The 15,958-nt window shown below is 41.7% G+C and overlaps 1 protein-coding gene across 3 annotated transcripts in view; it reads left to right on the plus strand.

Annotated features, from left to right (window-relative positions):
* CRPPA (CDP-L-ribitol pyrophosphorylase A) overlaps positions 1 to 15,958 on the plus strand; it is a 123,389-nt gene that overhangs the window by 30,816 nt on the left and 76,615 nt on the right. For all 3 annotated transcript variants that reach the window (XR_012763756.1, XM_075419227.1, XM_075419228.1), the window contains exon 4: positions 8,001 to 8,105. Coding sequence is in view for 2 of the 3 variants with exons in the window: in XM_075419227.1 (XP_075275342.1) it covers positions 8,001 to 8,105 (105 nt within the window). In the remaining variant the exon portion in view is untranslated. The remainder of the gene's footprint in view (positions 1 to 8,000; positions 8,106 to 15,958) is intronic.

Consider the following 15,958-nt stretch of genomic DNA (forward strand, 5'->3'; position numbering starts at 1 on the left):
TGCCTTTGTAGGAGAGAACTGCTATATATAGGCATAGTAATGACAAGATACAAAATAATAGTGTGTCAGAGGGAATCATGCAAATACTTTGATGCTAAATTCTGGGAGGCAGATGTTCTTCCACTCCCCCCCAAAAATCATTACAAGATGTCCTCAGTTGGGGCTGAGATGAGGGGAAGAGAGATTCTGCAAACTGTCCAACCTAGTCCTCAGTAGAAGAAAAGGAAATCCCAAAATTGTTCTCGTCTGACAAACCTCAGAATGTTCAGGGAAGATTCTGCCAGAGTAAGAAAGTTGGCTGTTATTAGGCCCATTGTAGAATTATTTGCTCAAAGTATTGTCTTTTCTGTATGTAAATAATAGGGAGCGTATTCCATGTGGATTTTGTAAACTTCTAAAGTGCTTTTTGAAAGGGCACAACGTTGCTGGGATTCTTCTTCAAACATGTGTGAAGCATTGTAGTATCCTCTGTAGCAGGGAAGTGGAGTCAGCTGTAGCAGTTTAGTAATATTTTGGCATAGATCAGGCAAGTCCTTCGAGGCAAAATGTCTAGACTGATTTGGGGACTTTTCTGTGGGTTCATTCTTTGTTAAGGAAGTCAATGTCTGTCAAATTAACATTGCCAGGAGCAACAGGCGATTCAGTGAACAGTAGCAGACAAATTGTTGGCTAAAAACTTGGCAACTTTGGAGCAAGGGTCAGATTCAGAAAAAGGACTGAAGGGTCAAAATGTAAGTGAGGTAGAATTTTGGTGTTTAATACTGGAATCCTGAAAAAAACAGCACTCACCTCCCTCGTAAGACTAAAGATATCTGAATCTTCAAGGCACTTCAATTTTTTTTGTTCTTTTAACTTTCACCAAGTATGAAACTTTGTGTATGCCAAGGCATCTAACTTGTGGCAAGGCTGAACAGCTTCATACTTGCCTCCTGTAAATTTCTCTTGGAGGAAAAAATTACTTTGTCTGATGCTATTCAATCATGAATTGATGATGTGGATCAGTTTGTTTTTGTAGTGTAAAAACACTGAAAAAGAGATCACCACTGTTTTTAACATGACAAAAAGTAGGTAAGATGTATAGATTTTATAAGCTGTGATGGGTTGCTTCTTGGCCTTCATCTTTTAGAAAAAGCATCAAACGTTTTATTAAGTGTATTATGTTGTAAGGATGATCAGTGTACCGCATTCTTCTTCTTCAAATGTATTTTATGGTCTCTGTATGCTCTGTGTGTGTCTGTATGGAGATCCACTTTCTTTTCCAACATGGCCAGCTTTGGTCACCCACTTTGCTTTTTGTATTTTGTAGTTTTATGTTCAGTTATTCTAAAAATATGCCATGAAGCATCATTGTTGTGTTTTTCCTAATTCTGCATTGCAGTTTGTGTCTAGGTTTTTTTCCTTCTCACTGACTGTTTTCTGAAATACTGAATCAAGAAGTGATTCATTAATTAGACAAGAGCTAGCTAAAATAATAGTAACTACTACTTGTTTGATTTTTATGAGGACAGTACTACAAGCTAATGCTCTTCATTATATGGAGTCCTAAAGGCAGCGTACTTCCATCTGCTTGTGAAATGTATTAGGTAATTGCAGTTTTACTGTAGCTACCTACCTTGATGGTCCAAGTCAACCTACTTGGCTGAATAGTAACGTAGCATGGATTATTCAGCGTATAATAGCATCGACAGATGGAGTCCAGCCCATGGGCTGGCAGGGCTCATCAAGAGGACTTTTAAACTAGATTCAAAGGGGGAAGGGGACATCGCCCAGCTCACTAGAGATGAGCACAGGTGTGGCATGCTGGGGTTGGGGATGAGACTGATAGCCCAGCTCAAGTGCATCTACACCAGTGCATGCAGCATGGGCAATAAACAGAAGGAGCTGGAAGCCATTGTACAGCAGGACAGCTATGGCTTGGTTGCTGTCACAGAAACATGGTGGGATGACTTATGACTGGAGTGCTGCGATGGATGGCTGTAAGCTCTTCAGAAGGGACAGACGAGGAAAGAGAGGCAGTGGAGTGGCTCTGAATGTTAGGGACTGCTTCGATTGTATAGAGCTCGACGATTGTGATGACAAGGTCGAATGCTTATGGGTAAAGATGAGGGGGAAAGCCAACAAGGCAGACATCCTGCTGGGAGTCTGTTATAGACCACCCAACCAGGATGAAGAGGTAGATGAAGTTTTCCACAAGAGACTGGCAGAATTCTCACAATCGCTAGCCCTTGTTCTCATGGGGGACTTTAACTTACCAGACATCTGCTGGAAATACAACACAGCAGAGAGGAAACAATCTAGGAGGTTCCTGGAGTATGTGGAAGATAACTTCCTGACGCAGTTGGTAAGTGAGCCTGCCAGAGGAGGTGGCCTTGCTAGACCTGCTGTTTACTAACAGGGAAGGACAGGTGGGAGATGTGGTGGTCGGGGGCCGTCTTGGGCTTAGCGACCATGAAATGATAAAGAGTTCTCAGTCTGTGGTGAAGTAAAGAGGGGGGCCAAGCAAAACCACCACCATAGACTTTCAGAGGGCAGTCTTCGGCCTGTTCAGGACGCTGGGTCCCCTGGGAGAGAGTACTGAAGGGCAAAGAGGTCCAGGCAGGCTGGACATTCTTCAAGGAGGGAGTCTTAAAGGCACAGGAGCAGACTGTCCCCATGTGCCACAAGACGAACCAGCGGGGAAGACGACTGGCCTGGCTGAACAGGGAGCTGTTTCTGGGACTCATGAAAAAAAAGGAGGATCTGCCACCTATGGAAGAAAGGGCAGGTGACTCAAGAGGAGTACAGGGGTCTCGTTAGGTTGTGCAGAGAGGAAATTAGAAAGGCAAAAACCCAGCTAGCACTTAGGCTGGCCACTGTTGTAAGGGACAACAAAAAATGTTTTTACAAATAAATCAACAACAAAAAGAGGGCCAATGAGGGTCTCCATCGCTTATCGGATGCAGGGAGGAATATTGCCAACAGGGATGAGGAAAGGGCTGAGGTACTTAATGCCTTCTTCGCCTCAGTCTTTAATAGTCAAACTGGTTATACCCAGGGTAGTCAGCCCCCAGTGCTGGAAGATAGGGAAGGAGAGCGGACTAAACCTCCCATAATCCAGGAGGAAGCAGTTAACAACCTGCTATGCCACTGTCCTGCTGGACAGTTACAAGTCTATGGGGCCAGATGGGATCCATCCAAGAGTGCTGAGGGAACTGACGGAGAAGCTGGCAAAGCCACTCTCCATCATCTATCAGCAGTCCTGGCTAACAGGGGAAGTCCAGATGACTGGAGGATCGCCAGTGTAACACCCATCTACAAGAAAGGCCGGAAGAAGGATCCTGGGAACTACAGGCCTGTCAGCCTGATCTCGGTGCCACGCAACATTACGGAGCGATTCATCCTGAGTACGCTCACCGGGCATGTGAAGGACAACCAGGGGATCAGGCCCAGCCAGCATGGGTTCATGAAGGCAGGTCCTGCTTGACCAACCTGATCTCCTTCTGTGACCAGGTGACCCACCTAGTGGATGAGGGAAAGGCTGTGGATGTCATCTACCTGGACTTTAGTAAGACCTTTGACACTGTTCCCCACAGCATCCTCCTGGAGAAACTAGCTGCCCATGGTTTGGATAGATGTACTCTCTGCTGGATAAAGAACTGGCTGAATGGCCAAGCGCAGAGAGTGGTGGTGAATGGAGTTAAATTCAGCTGGCAGCTGGTCACAAGTGGTGTCCCCCAGGGCTCAGTTTTGGGTCTGGTCTTGTTTAACATCTTTATCAATGGTCTGGGTGAGGGGATTGAGTGCTCCCTCAGCAAGGTTGCAGATGGAACGAAGTTGGGTGGGAGTGTCAGTCTGCTTGAGGGTGATAAGGTTCCGCAGAGGGATCTGGACAGACTGGATTGATGGGCCGAGGACAACTGTTACAAGTTTCAGCAAGGCCAAGTGCTGGGTCCTGCACTTGTGTCACAACAACCCCATGCAATGCTACAGGCTTGGGAAGAGTGGCTGGAAAGCTGCCCGGTGGAAAAGGATCTTGGGGTGTTGGTCGACAGCCAGCTGAACATGAGCCAGCAGTGTGCCTGGGTGTCCAAGAAGGCCAACGGCATCTTGGCTTGTATCCAGAATAGTGTGGCCAGCAGGAATAGAGAGGTGATCATCTCCCTGTACTCGGCACTGGTGAGGCCACACCTGGAGTACTGTGTTCAGTTTTGGGCCCCTCACTACAAGAAAGACATTGAGGTGCTGGAGCGTGTCCAGAGAAGGGCAACGAGGCTGGTGAGGGGTCTAGAGAACAAGTCTTACAAGGAGTGGCCGAGGGAGCTGGGGCTGTTTAGTCTGGAGAAGGGGAGCTTGAGGGGGGACCTTATCGCTCTCTACAACTACCTGACAGGAGGTTGTAGTGAGGCAGGTGTTGGTCTCTTCTCCCAGGTAACTAGTGATAGGACGAGAGGCAATGGCCTCAAGGTGCGTCAGGGGAGGTTCAGATTAGATATTAGGAAAAATTTCTTTACTGAAAGAGTGGTCGGGCATTGGAACAGGCTGCCCAGGGAAGTGGTGGAGTCCCCATCGCTGGAGGTGTTTAAAAAACATATAGACATGGCACTTTAGGACATGGTTTAGTAGGTATTGTGGTGTTGGGTTGATGCCTGGACTTGATGATCTTAGAGGTCTTTTTCAACCTATGATTCTGTGATTTCAGTTTGTTGAAATTCCTACTCCAGTTCCTTTGACGGTATAATAATGTAGATTTTAACTGGCTGTATAACAGTATTAAGATGGGGAATATCTGTGAGTTTTTGAATGTTCAGTCCAAATGTATGAAATAACCTAACAATGGAAGCCTTTCTGCTGTTTTGTCCATGGGTCATTAGGATTTTAGACCTGATTGTTTGATAAGGAGATCTGTGTAGCTTCTAAATGTTGAAAGAAAACCTAGTATCTCATTTCTTCTTATATGAGAAGTTTTTACTTTATTAAAAGCACCCTGTCATTGTTGTGGTCCATTTTTGCTTGGATTTTATCTCTGGTTTTAGTCCCATTTAAAGAATTATTTGTTTGGAACTTCAATAGAACCTCAGTTCTGTTCCATTTCATTCTTGCTGAAAATTGGTAATTTTTTGGCCTTGATGCAAAATTGCAATGGAGCTAATTTTTTAATAATGCGGTTTTGCAGAGGATTTTGATCTGCCTTTTTCCATGCACACAGACTTTTGCTTAAATACAGGGTTGTCACCATCACCTAAATGAATATCCTGATTTGTACAGTCTTCAGATTGTAGTTCTGAGATGTTTTCCAAAGAGATTTAACAATTGCTTCTTACCTTAGCAGCTTTGTCCTGAGATTTAGAGGAAGAAATATTTTTTTCCCTTTCCCTGTCCTTAAAACCTACCCAATTCTACAGAATTCTTTTCAGCAGAAATATATTAAATGGATTTTGTCAGTGATGCTTTCATTTATTCAGACTGGTGGTCTGTTGAGAAAACTATGCTAGTTTACATAGCTCTGTACTTGATTAGTTCTTTGGCGCAATGGTAGAGCCAGGATATTGTATGATCCACACCTTGCCCTGATTAATTTCTGCCGCAAGAATGTTTGGAGAAATTCTAATGCCTTGCATAAGAAAAAAATAAAAAGTTTTTTTGCTAATGGGATAATTACTTCCATTTTATGGCACTCTTCGTCCTGTAGGATCTCAAAGCACTTTGCGAATTCACATATTAGCTCTTGGAACTGTTTGGTGCAGTAGTGCAAAGCTGCCACACCCTGGGTGAAATTTATCATCTTTGTCGCAGTGACAAGGCATTTTGTCTTCGTGTATAGTTTCGAGGGTGTATGTTAGGGAGACATGCTCCAATTAATCAAGCTGGAAATTAGGCTGGATTATGAGAGTATTGTTGTTACTGGATTTAGCCTGATAAAGTGTACTGTATCCACAAGAATTACCCGTTTGGCACAGGCTCAAAAAATGCTGAATACTGAGTGAGAATCGCTGTATTCAGCATATGGGAGACCACACATCTAAATTGTCTTCTCCTGCCTGGTTTTGGGAGAGCAAAGAAGAAAACAAGGTAGCGATGCTAGACCTTTTAATCTCTTAGCTACTGACAGTTTAGTGTATCAAAAGGCAAGGAAAAGGACGGTTTATGATCTTGCATAATTTGAAGAGGTGATTCTCTTAAAGAAATTGTTCCAAGAGTGAATGATCTTATCTGTTAAAAAAAAATTTAAAATAAAATATGCATTTTAACTTGGCCTGAATTTGGCTCACTTATGCTTCTAAGCCTGATTAAATTCTCTGCTGGTTGCTTAATTTTAGAACTTGATAAGAAATCTCTTTACTGGGAGAACGTGAACAATCACTTCTTTACATTTTCTTAGAATAACCTAAATAATCTGTAGTTTTCTACATTGGGACAAGATTTTTTTGTCTTTGTCTTGTGCATAGAACTCTTTTTCCAAGTATTTTTACAACTTACAAGTTAATTTTTTAAAGTGTAAATAATGAGTCCTAACACAGTATTTTGACTACTACTGTTTTCACCTAGAATATTAACATTTTTTATTTCTCCTTGATATTGTAACTAAAATATGACTTTTTGAAAAGCTGAAGTTGTATATGAGGTCTGAAATTCCCTGTTCAGCTGCATGCTCAAAACAACTCCTGTGTCCTTTTTCAATACCAGAAAAAATGAATATTGTCTTGTGGTTACTCAGGACCTGTTTTATGAAGTCAATCTGATCAATAACTAGCTCTTAGTTGCATCAGGTATTTCATCTTCATACCAATATCATTGTTTATTCTCACCTAGTTTGTATTCTCATTTTCATTATGCTAGTTTGTGTGGACTTCTCTGGAGTATCATTAGGAATATAACTACTGGTGTGGCAGAAAGAAATACTGAGGTTTGATCTTTGGTGATCCGTTAATGTTTCAGAATTATATGTGTAAACTGGAACTTTACCAGCAGTGATATTCATCCCAGTTGCCAGTTGTATCGACACAATGCGTGCCAAGTCCTGGCTGCAAAGGCACCTTGTGCTCACACTGCAGATGATGTGCATTAGCAGGTGCCCTTTCATATGACTTTCACCTTGATTCCAGCGGAAGGGAAATGACTTTGAGCTCTCCAGCAGCAGAGTCAAGTGCATTTTGCATAATTCCAAGTAGGGATGCAGGAAAGACTTGCACCAAAAAGAACCCCCTGCACACTAAATAGCTCCCAGTTTCTGCTTTTGTACCTACCTGTGTTTTGGCTTGAGAGGTTCTGGTCACTACTCGGTTTTCCGTTAATAGGATTCTTACAGTCACTAACTATAGGAAGCCGAACTGCTTGGGAAGGGTGTGTTGAGAGAAGAATGCCTCTTCTAGATGACTAAAAAGTGGACAAACCAACTTTTTTGGATTTTTGTTGATTTTTTTTTTCTTTTCTTAAATCTGGAAGGCTCATGGAGTAGCATGAAACTTTGCTATTTTATGTGCGGATATCTGGTGAAAAATATAGAGGGATATATGTAAGGAATACAGAGGTTCTTGGTTCCTACCGTCCTTTTTTGTTGCTGCAAAAACCAAAACAGACAAGGCGTTTGAAGAATCATGCTGCTTCAATTTATTAACTTGTTCCCATACTCTAAAAGTTTGTCACTAGAAGGTTGATGATTTCTTTTGGTGAGGCCTCAACTCCATCAAGAATTTTTTTTTATACAGATCACTTCTCATTGATTTAGTAAGCAACATAAAGGTGTAGCAAGATACTTGCAGCCTAATTGAATTAATTTGTGGTTATGAAGTGTTTATTTACTTCTGTAACACTTTGCTAGATAGCTAGGATTTGGCATAAGCTTCTTGGAAGGGTTTTATTTCTGATCTGTCCTGAACCTACCTACCTACTACAGCAGATATTATTCTGGACCGGACTGTTGAGATGTAAGGCTTAACTAATGAAAGAAGATCTGTTACTGCTTAAAAGTATGATTTCTTTAAGACTAATTAAGAATATTTATTATTTTTTAATTACTACAGTGTACAGACTATGACCTGGATTATGGAACCGAATGTTTGCATCTGGCTCTGAAATACTGTAAGACAAATGCCAAACTAGTTGAAGGAACAGCTGACCTCTGGAAGGTAAAGGCAATAATAATACCTATTTTTTATTTAGCTTCTAAAATTAATAAATTTCACATATTGCCATACAAATTCAGATGTGTTTTCAATTGTCATAGTCACACTTTTTTCTTCCAAATTTCAGAATTGTTTTGGGATTATCATGAGCTTTTTTTAGAGCTCATTGTTGTAGACAGACTTGGGCAGATGTTACCTGAGATAATCAGCGAAGACAGTATTTATGTGGAAGTAGGAAAACCAACTAGATACTTGAATAACCTGAGAATCTGTGAAACTATAAATCCATAATCTCTACAACGAAGAACATTCTTTTATGAGATGAGCTTTCTCCTGCTATTTCTGTATGTTTTGTCTATTTTCCTCCACTTTTCCTGTGATGACATCACTTTTTCTCTGATGCCAAATACCTGGCTAACAACAGTTTGATTTTTAGAGCAGTTCATTACATTCAGTAACCCTGTAATTTTTAACCTCTTCAAACAGTCTTTTAAAGTTTTTTAAGCATCATTCACCATATCCAATAGTCTGTAAATTCCTGACAACTGACAAAGCAGGTGTGTGTACAAGTGCCAAAGGATACGCCCCTGCTGCTTGAAAGTATCCCATTTCATTGTTTTGGATGGTGGGACATTCTTCTTTCTCAGCAGCTGTTGTGTCATGCAATTTTTAAGTGTTTCCTTTTTTATTTATTTTATTTATTTTATTTATTACCACACTTGAATGATCTGGAAGCAGCTCGAATCTCTCCATCTGTCTTTGACAGTAAATTTCCTCCAATGGGACATGATTTCTAATAACATGACAGTAAATCTTACACAGAAAGGTAATTTCCTGAATCTGTAGTGCAGATTTCCTCTGCAATTTAGCAGCAAAATTTACTTACATGTTGTTTGCATACAGCTTCTTTCAATATCTTTCTGGGGACATAGTCTTTCTGAAACACTATATTGCCTGTTTTCCTATTCAGTCTTCTAAGGGACAGATTATCTCATGCATATTTGCATTACGTCACTTTTTGGGTGGTTTTGTTGTTCTCATTGCAAAGCATGATATTTACAATAAAGGTAATAAAATATGCCCGTAATATTTGTTTAGTTCTTTATAATGTTTATTTAGTTCTTTTCTGTCTGTAGATAATGCTGATGCCCAGCAGATGAAATGTAGTCTTTTGACCTAGAATGACAGAGTAATTAAGACTGAAGGAAATACCAAGAGGTCATCTGGTCCAACGCCTTGCTGAAAGTGGAGCCAGATGGGTTAGACTAGGCTGTGCAGGTTAGTTAGACTAGGCTGTCCAGTCTGAGTTTTGAATATCTCCAGAAATGGAGATTTCACAGAGATTTCTTTGGGCTGAACAAGCCAAGTTCTCTCACAGCATCTTAGCAGCCCCCTGCTGGGCTTCCTCCTGTTCCTCATTGTGTTATATGGGGGCGGGGCGGGGGGGGCAAAACTAGAAACAGTAATCCAGTGTGTTCTCAATAGTGCCAAATACAGTGGAATAATCCCTGTATTCTCTGTAATGAAGTCTACTTTCTTAATAATACAGCCCAGTCAGTTGGACTCCTTTTCTGCACTTCTATGCACTGCTGACTCATGCTCAGCTTGTCCAGAAGATCCTTCTCTGCAAAGCTGTTTTCTGTATTTTGGCACCAGTATGGCGTGCTGCACAGGGTTGTTCTGTCCCAGATGCAAGATACTGTATTTGTGCTTGTTATATTTTGCGAGGAATCTGTTGGCCCCTTTCTCCAGGCCTTCAGGATCCCTCTAAATGAGTGTTGTACCCTTGAGCGTATTGAATGCTTCCCCATTTGTTGTCATCAACTAGTCTGCTGAGGGTGTTTCCCCGTTCCCAGATTATTAATAAAGATTAGATAGTATTGCCCCCAGTATCAGCCTCTAAGGAACAGCACTAGTAATCAGCCTCCAGTTACACTTCAGACTTGAGCTTGTGCGCATCTCTGTTTTTAAAAGAGAGTTGTTGAAGTGCTAGTGCCACTCCAGCGTTGTTGGTGAAATTAATCCTGATGCTGTTAACTCTCTAGCGTGTGGGACTCATTGCAGTAGCACTGGACTTTAAGAGTCATGTAAAGACATAGAAGATGATGATATGTGGACAGTGAATTCCTTATAGGTGCTTGGATATTGGACAGAGAACTTTTTTAGCTGGTGGCATACTGGAGAATATGTAGAAGGAGATTCAGGTAGAAAAGCTGAAAATACTGTGGACCAGGTGAACTGAATGTGCTGCCATTCAGTGAGACCTGGACAGGCTGGAGAGTTGGGCAGAGAGGAACCTGATGAAGTTCAACAAGGGCAAGTGCAGGGTCCTGCACCTGGGAAGGAATAACCCCATGCACTGGTACAGGCTCAGGGCTGACCTGCTGCAGAGAAGCTCTGTGGAGAGGGACCCGGGTGTGCTGGTGGATGACAGGTTAACCATGAGCTGACAGTGTGCCCTGGTTGCCAAGAAGGCCAATGGGATCCTGGGGTGCATTAAGAGGAGTGTGGCCAGCAGGTTGAGGGAGGTTCTCCTTCCCCTCTACACTGCCCTGGTGAGGCCCCATCTGGAGTACTGTGTCCAGTTCTGGGCTCCCTGGTTCAAGAAAGATGAGGAGCTACTGGAGAGAGTGCAGTGAAGGGCTACGAGGATGGTGAGGGGACTGGAGCATCTCTCCTACGAGGAAAGGCTGAGGAAGCTGGGCTCATTTAGCCTGGAGAAGGCTGAGAGGGGACCTTAGAAATGCCTATAAATATCTGAAGGGTGGGTGTCAGGAGGATGGGGCCAGACTCTTTTCAGTGGTGCCCAGCAACAGGACAAGGGGTAACGGGCACAAATTGAAGCATAGGAAGCTCCAGCTGAACATGAGGAAGAACTTCTTCCCTCTGAGGGTGACGGAGCACTGGAACAGGCTGCCCAGGGAGGTTGTGGAGTCTCCTTCTCTGGAGATATTCAAGACCCACCTCGACAAGGTCCTGTGCAGCCTGCTGTAGGTGAACTTGCTTCGGCAGGGGGGTTGGACTAGATGACCCTCAGAGTTCCCTTCTGACCCCTACCATTCTGTGATTCTGTGAAAGAGTCTATATTGGGTTTGCATGGGAAGGTTCTGGTAGTGGGGGGGGGGGGGTGGGCTACAGGGGGAGCTTCTGTGAGAAGCTGCCAGAAGATTCCTCTGTATCTGATAGACCCAATGCCAGCCAGCTCCAAGACGGACCCACCGCTGGCCATGGCTGAGCCTGTCAGCGATGGTGGTAGCACTTCTGGGATAACACATTTAAGAAGGGAAAAAAAACCACCTGCACAGCAATAGAGGAATGAGACGATGTGAGGGGAACAACTCTGCAGACACTGAGGTCACTGGAGAAGGAGGGAGAGGAGGTGCTCCAGGTGCCAGAGCAGAGATTCTGCTGCAGCCTGTGGAGAAGACCATGGTGAGGCAGGCTGTCCCCCTGTAGGTCCATGGTGGAGCAGATATCCACATGCAGACCGTGGATGACCTCACGCTGGAGCAGGTGGATGCCTGAAGGAGGCTGTGACCCCATAGGAAGCCCGCGCTGGAGCAGGCTCCTGATGTGACCTTGTGACCCTGTGTGGGACCCACGCTGGAGCAGTCTGTTCCTGAAGGACTGCACCCCGTGGGAAGGACCCACATTGGAGAAGTTCGTGGAGGACTGCCTTCTGTGACAGGGACCCTACGCTGAGGGAGGACAAGAGTGTGAGAAGGAAGGAGCAGCAGAGACAACGTGTGATGCATGGACCCCAACCCCCACTGTCCATCTCCCTGCACCGCTTGGAGGGACGAAGTGGGGAATTTGGGAAGTTGAGCCCAGGAAGAAGGGAGGGATGGGGGGAAGGTGTTTTTAAGATTTGGTTTTATTTCTCATTACCATACTCTGATTTTGATTGGTAATGAATTCAACTAATTTGCCCAAGTTGAGTCTGTTTTGCACATGGTGGTAGTTGCTGAGTGATCTCCCTGTCCTTACCTCGACTCATGAGCCTTTCATTTTATTTTCTCTCCTCTGTCCAGCTGAGGAGGGGGAGTGATAGTGCGCCTTGGTGGGCACCTGGCATCCAGTCAAGGTTAGCCCACCACAGTCTTAGTGTTGACAATATTGCGCAGTGCGTGATGGTAGCAACAGCACCCATTTATGTGCAGATACTGTGCTGCAGGCAGTGCAGAGCAGGGAGTATGCTACATATAGCATATATAAAGATGCTGATGCCATGTCATTAGAGTACCTATACCTTCTTGCATCCTCTTCCCTGTCTTATTTTGTAGCTAAAAGTCATTGGTGTCTTCTGTGGCTTGTGAAGACATTCAAAGGCATAAAAAGGACAAGGTCTGTGAAATGGTAAATTGTTTCTGCAGCAAATACTCGTATCAGATTAGAGGCTACAGAGGAAGATAGCTCCTTCCTGCCTGAATAGCACCCTGATCCTGGTCATGCTGTACTGGGGTGCTTGGCAGGTGACTTGGGGCAGTACCGTTAAAGAAGAGAACACTCATGCTCACTGTGTGCAGTTTGAAGTGCAGAAGAAAGCAAATTTTCTCAAATGATGCTTGCCTACAAAACGGTTAGGAGCTATTGCTGTTAGCTACTAAACACCTTTCAGAAGCAGAGTTATCTTTCCTTAGCTGTCATAATAATGTAATTTGCAATATGTTGTTGCTTTTTTTTGTAAGGCTTTTCAATGCTGAGATAAATTATATTTCATATGCCAAGAGCTGATGTGCTCCCAATGGCCCCAGTCTTATTTTTTCAACAAGAGGCAAAAAGATACTCCATGCAGATAAATGAGAACTGAAATAAATGATCATTGTTCAGTCAAGGTTTCAGAGGACGTGTAACAGAAAAACTGTGGTCAATTAACAGGTGGAGAACAGTTTCTAAAGTCCCAGTGTTACAAACCAGTTTCACCCTGTGTAGACCTTGAATCTTCAAAGAGCAGATCTGATATCTGTAAGTTTATTTATTAGGTGCACAACCTACATAACATTAAAAGACTCAGAGCTGTGGGGAAAAGTTACTTATGTGTGCAAGTATATTGTTTTCTCGAATTATCTCTAATTATTCTACCTGAGCACTGTCTACTTACAGTGCATTAGAAAAAGTGACATTTCAAAGTCACTCACTGTTGGAACTAAAGCAAGAGATAGTTTGTTTACTTTCTGGTAACAAATTACAAAATTAAAATCATTCTTTGTAGTGACAATAACTAGGCAGGAACATTCAAATTACTTCAGTGTTATAAATATTTATAGGTTCTATTATAAATAGTTGTTATATCACTATTTATAAGGTATTTAGGATCAGGATGGCAAAAAAGGAATCAGAATGACACTGTCAACACCACATTTTCACTTTCTCTGTGCTTGACACCTTTGGAACAAAATGACCTTAAATGTTCTGGGGCAATATCCTCTGAAATAAAGTATAAAACCATGTAACATAATGTAACTGTTGGACTCTATATCTGTGTGTATAATGCAGATGAAAGCTGCATTCTAAGAACATTTTTCAGAGCTTGGTACACATTTAAAGACCTAATGGTGATAGTGCGAAAAATCCTTATGATTTCTAAAAACAACACGTTATTTTCTAATCCTACAAAAATATCCCATGCAAAGGAGATCTGTATGATACCTTAGTAGAACAGAGGGAAATACTTCATTGAACTAAAATGCAGTACATTTCTTGTATGTGTGATCATAGCTTGATTGTATTTGTTTGGTAAAGAGTTATGTTTTGCATTTAAGATACAGTTTTGTAAATCTGAAATTTTCATCAAGCTGAATCAGTTTGAAGAAGACTTTTAAGCATTAAATGGGAATAACTCTGAGGAACTTTTAAAAGAGCGTCTTCCTAGGCAGTGAAAAGTTGCAGTCTGACAACTGAGAGAGAAGGGCACACAGGAAAACAAACCAACCAACCCTTGTCTGATGATTTTGAGGCTTTACTAAATAGATCTAGTAGATTGTTTACTTACAGAAAAATAAGGAAATGTTTAAAAAGCAAGACTATTCTGCATTTGCCAAATAAGCAGATGATGGTTTCATATTCCGTGTTAGTGAGTTATTTGTGTTGAGATTTAGTATATGGCCTAGCAATATTCTAGATTGCAGCAATAATGTCCATAAGATCTTGGAACACTAGATTCTCAAGAGGACAACATGAAAATTAATGTTGTCACATGAAGAGAGAGAATCTGAGTGATTAGAAGCCTGTGAGTTAGGTATTGATCAAGAAAACAAAAGGGTGCACTGCTACAGGCAGAACGAAAGAAAGAGTTAAGAGACTGATGTAATTAATGACAACCAACACAGATTTACTTGTTTTGTGAAAGTGACTTCAAGACTGTTTTAAAAGATTATAGTCTTGGCTGATAAAGGTGGTAGTGCTGATACAATATACAGTTGGCACAAGTTTAACTTATTGCTACATGGCATGTTAATTAAAAACAGGATGACTGTAATTGTACTAGTCCTCATTAAATAGATTAAAAATTGGATAACTGAGATATTTCAAAAGATAATTCTTACCACGTACAGTTCTACAGAAACTGTTACTGTCTCTAAACGATTTAACATTTGTCTGATAAAGTTTGCAGACAACACAAAGGTATAAGGATTTGTAAATAAAAATATAATTGATCAGAAGTAACCTATTGATAACTATTGCTTGGCAAATAATTTAAACAAAAGGTATACTTTTCATTGCAGCCAAGTATGAAGAAGTGTTTTTAGAAACAAAAAAGTATAGTCCATATTTAAAGAATTGTTCTAGGAAAGCAGTGACTTTGAAAGTGGTGTAGGAATCACTGGGTACAGCAAGCTTCCACTGTGGGCAATATACCTTATGTCAGCCACGGATATAGAAACAAGAATACGACATTATAAAACAGATGTTCTAACATTGCAAGTACATCTAGAATACTATGGTCAAATCTGGACTCAACCTCTGTGCAACTGTTGATAAATAGAGAAGGTTTAGAGAAGAGCATGAAAAAGAAGATTAAATGGTAATTTGGTAAGTCGGTAGAAATTTAGCTTAGTAATGTCATATAAAAAAACAGAAATGGATGAGGTAGAAGATCTTTCTTCTGTAAAGTGAGAGAGAACTCCTCTGTGTCATTTTTCTTGCTTATTCTTTTTCCACTGTAATTTTTGCACCTCACCTGGCTTGCGAGAGAGGACAGTGCCATCTTTCTGGTATAGAGTGGCAGTTAAAGTATTCTTCCCAGTTGAGGTGGCTAGATCTGTATTGCTTTCGGCTCAGGTGAGCCTAGAATGCAAATCCACTTCAGTGAAAACAGAGATACAGCAGTTTAGCTGCTGAGAACAATAAACTTTTTGTTGACTAGCCTTAAAAGTTGTTTAAAACAAATTCATACTAAAATAGTCAGTGGTTGGAATTAAACCAAGGGGTGTCTCTGTTGTGATTGCCTACCTTTTGAAGAAGTCTCATCTAAATTGCAAGAACACCTTAATCAATACAAGAAAATCGAGAAACAGTACGAATATCCATACCTTAAGAGAAACTTTAGTTGGACTTAGCATCTTATTCAATATTGAAAGAGGTGTATAGGGTCCCTCCCTCCATGACTGGTAAATGGTGGTCACCTGTGGTAGCTGGCAGGGTTTTTGTCTCTGTCAACTTTGCTATTCTCATAAAGCTTATAGCAGCTTGTATGGGAAATTAGTTTATAGGATCAAAGATTATGAAAGAAATATATATGGATAGTGTGATACGGTCTCAGATTCTGTATTTCTCTAGCAAACCACTGTAAGAAGTGTTTGCTGATGTCTGGCTCAGAATTTCAGAAGTGATGATTTTAAAGGTTCTTTCTTAAT

Source organism: Opisthocomus hoazin, chromosome 4 (genome assembly GCF_030867145.1).
Source record: "Opisthocomus hoazin isolate bOpiHoa1 chromosome 4, bOpiHoa1.hap1, whole genome shotgun sequence".
Lineage (NCBI taxonomy): Eukaryota > Metazoa > Chordata > Aves > Opisthocomiformes > Opisthocomidae > Opisthocomus > Opisthocomus hoazin.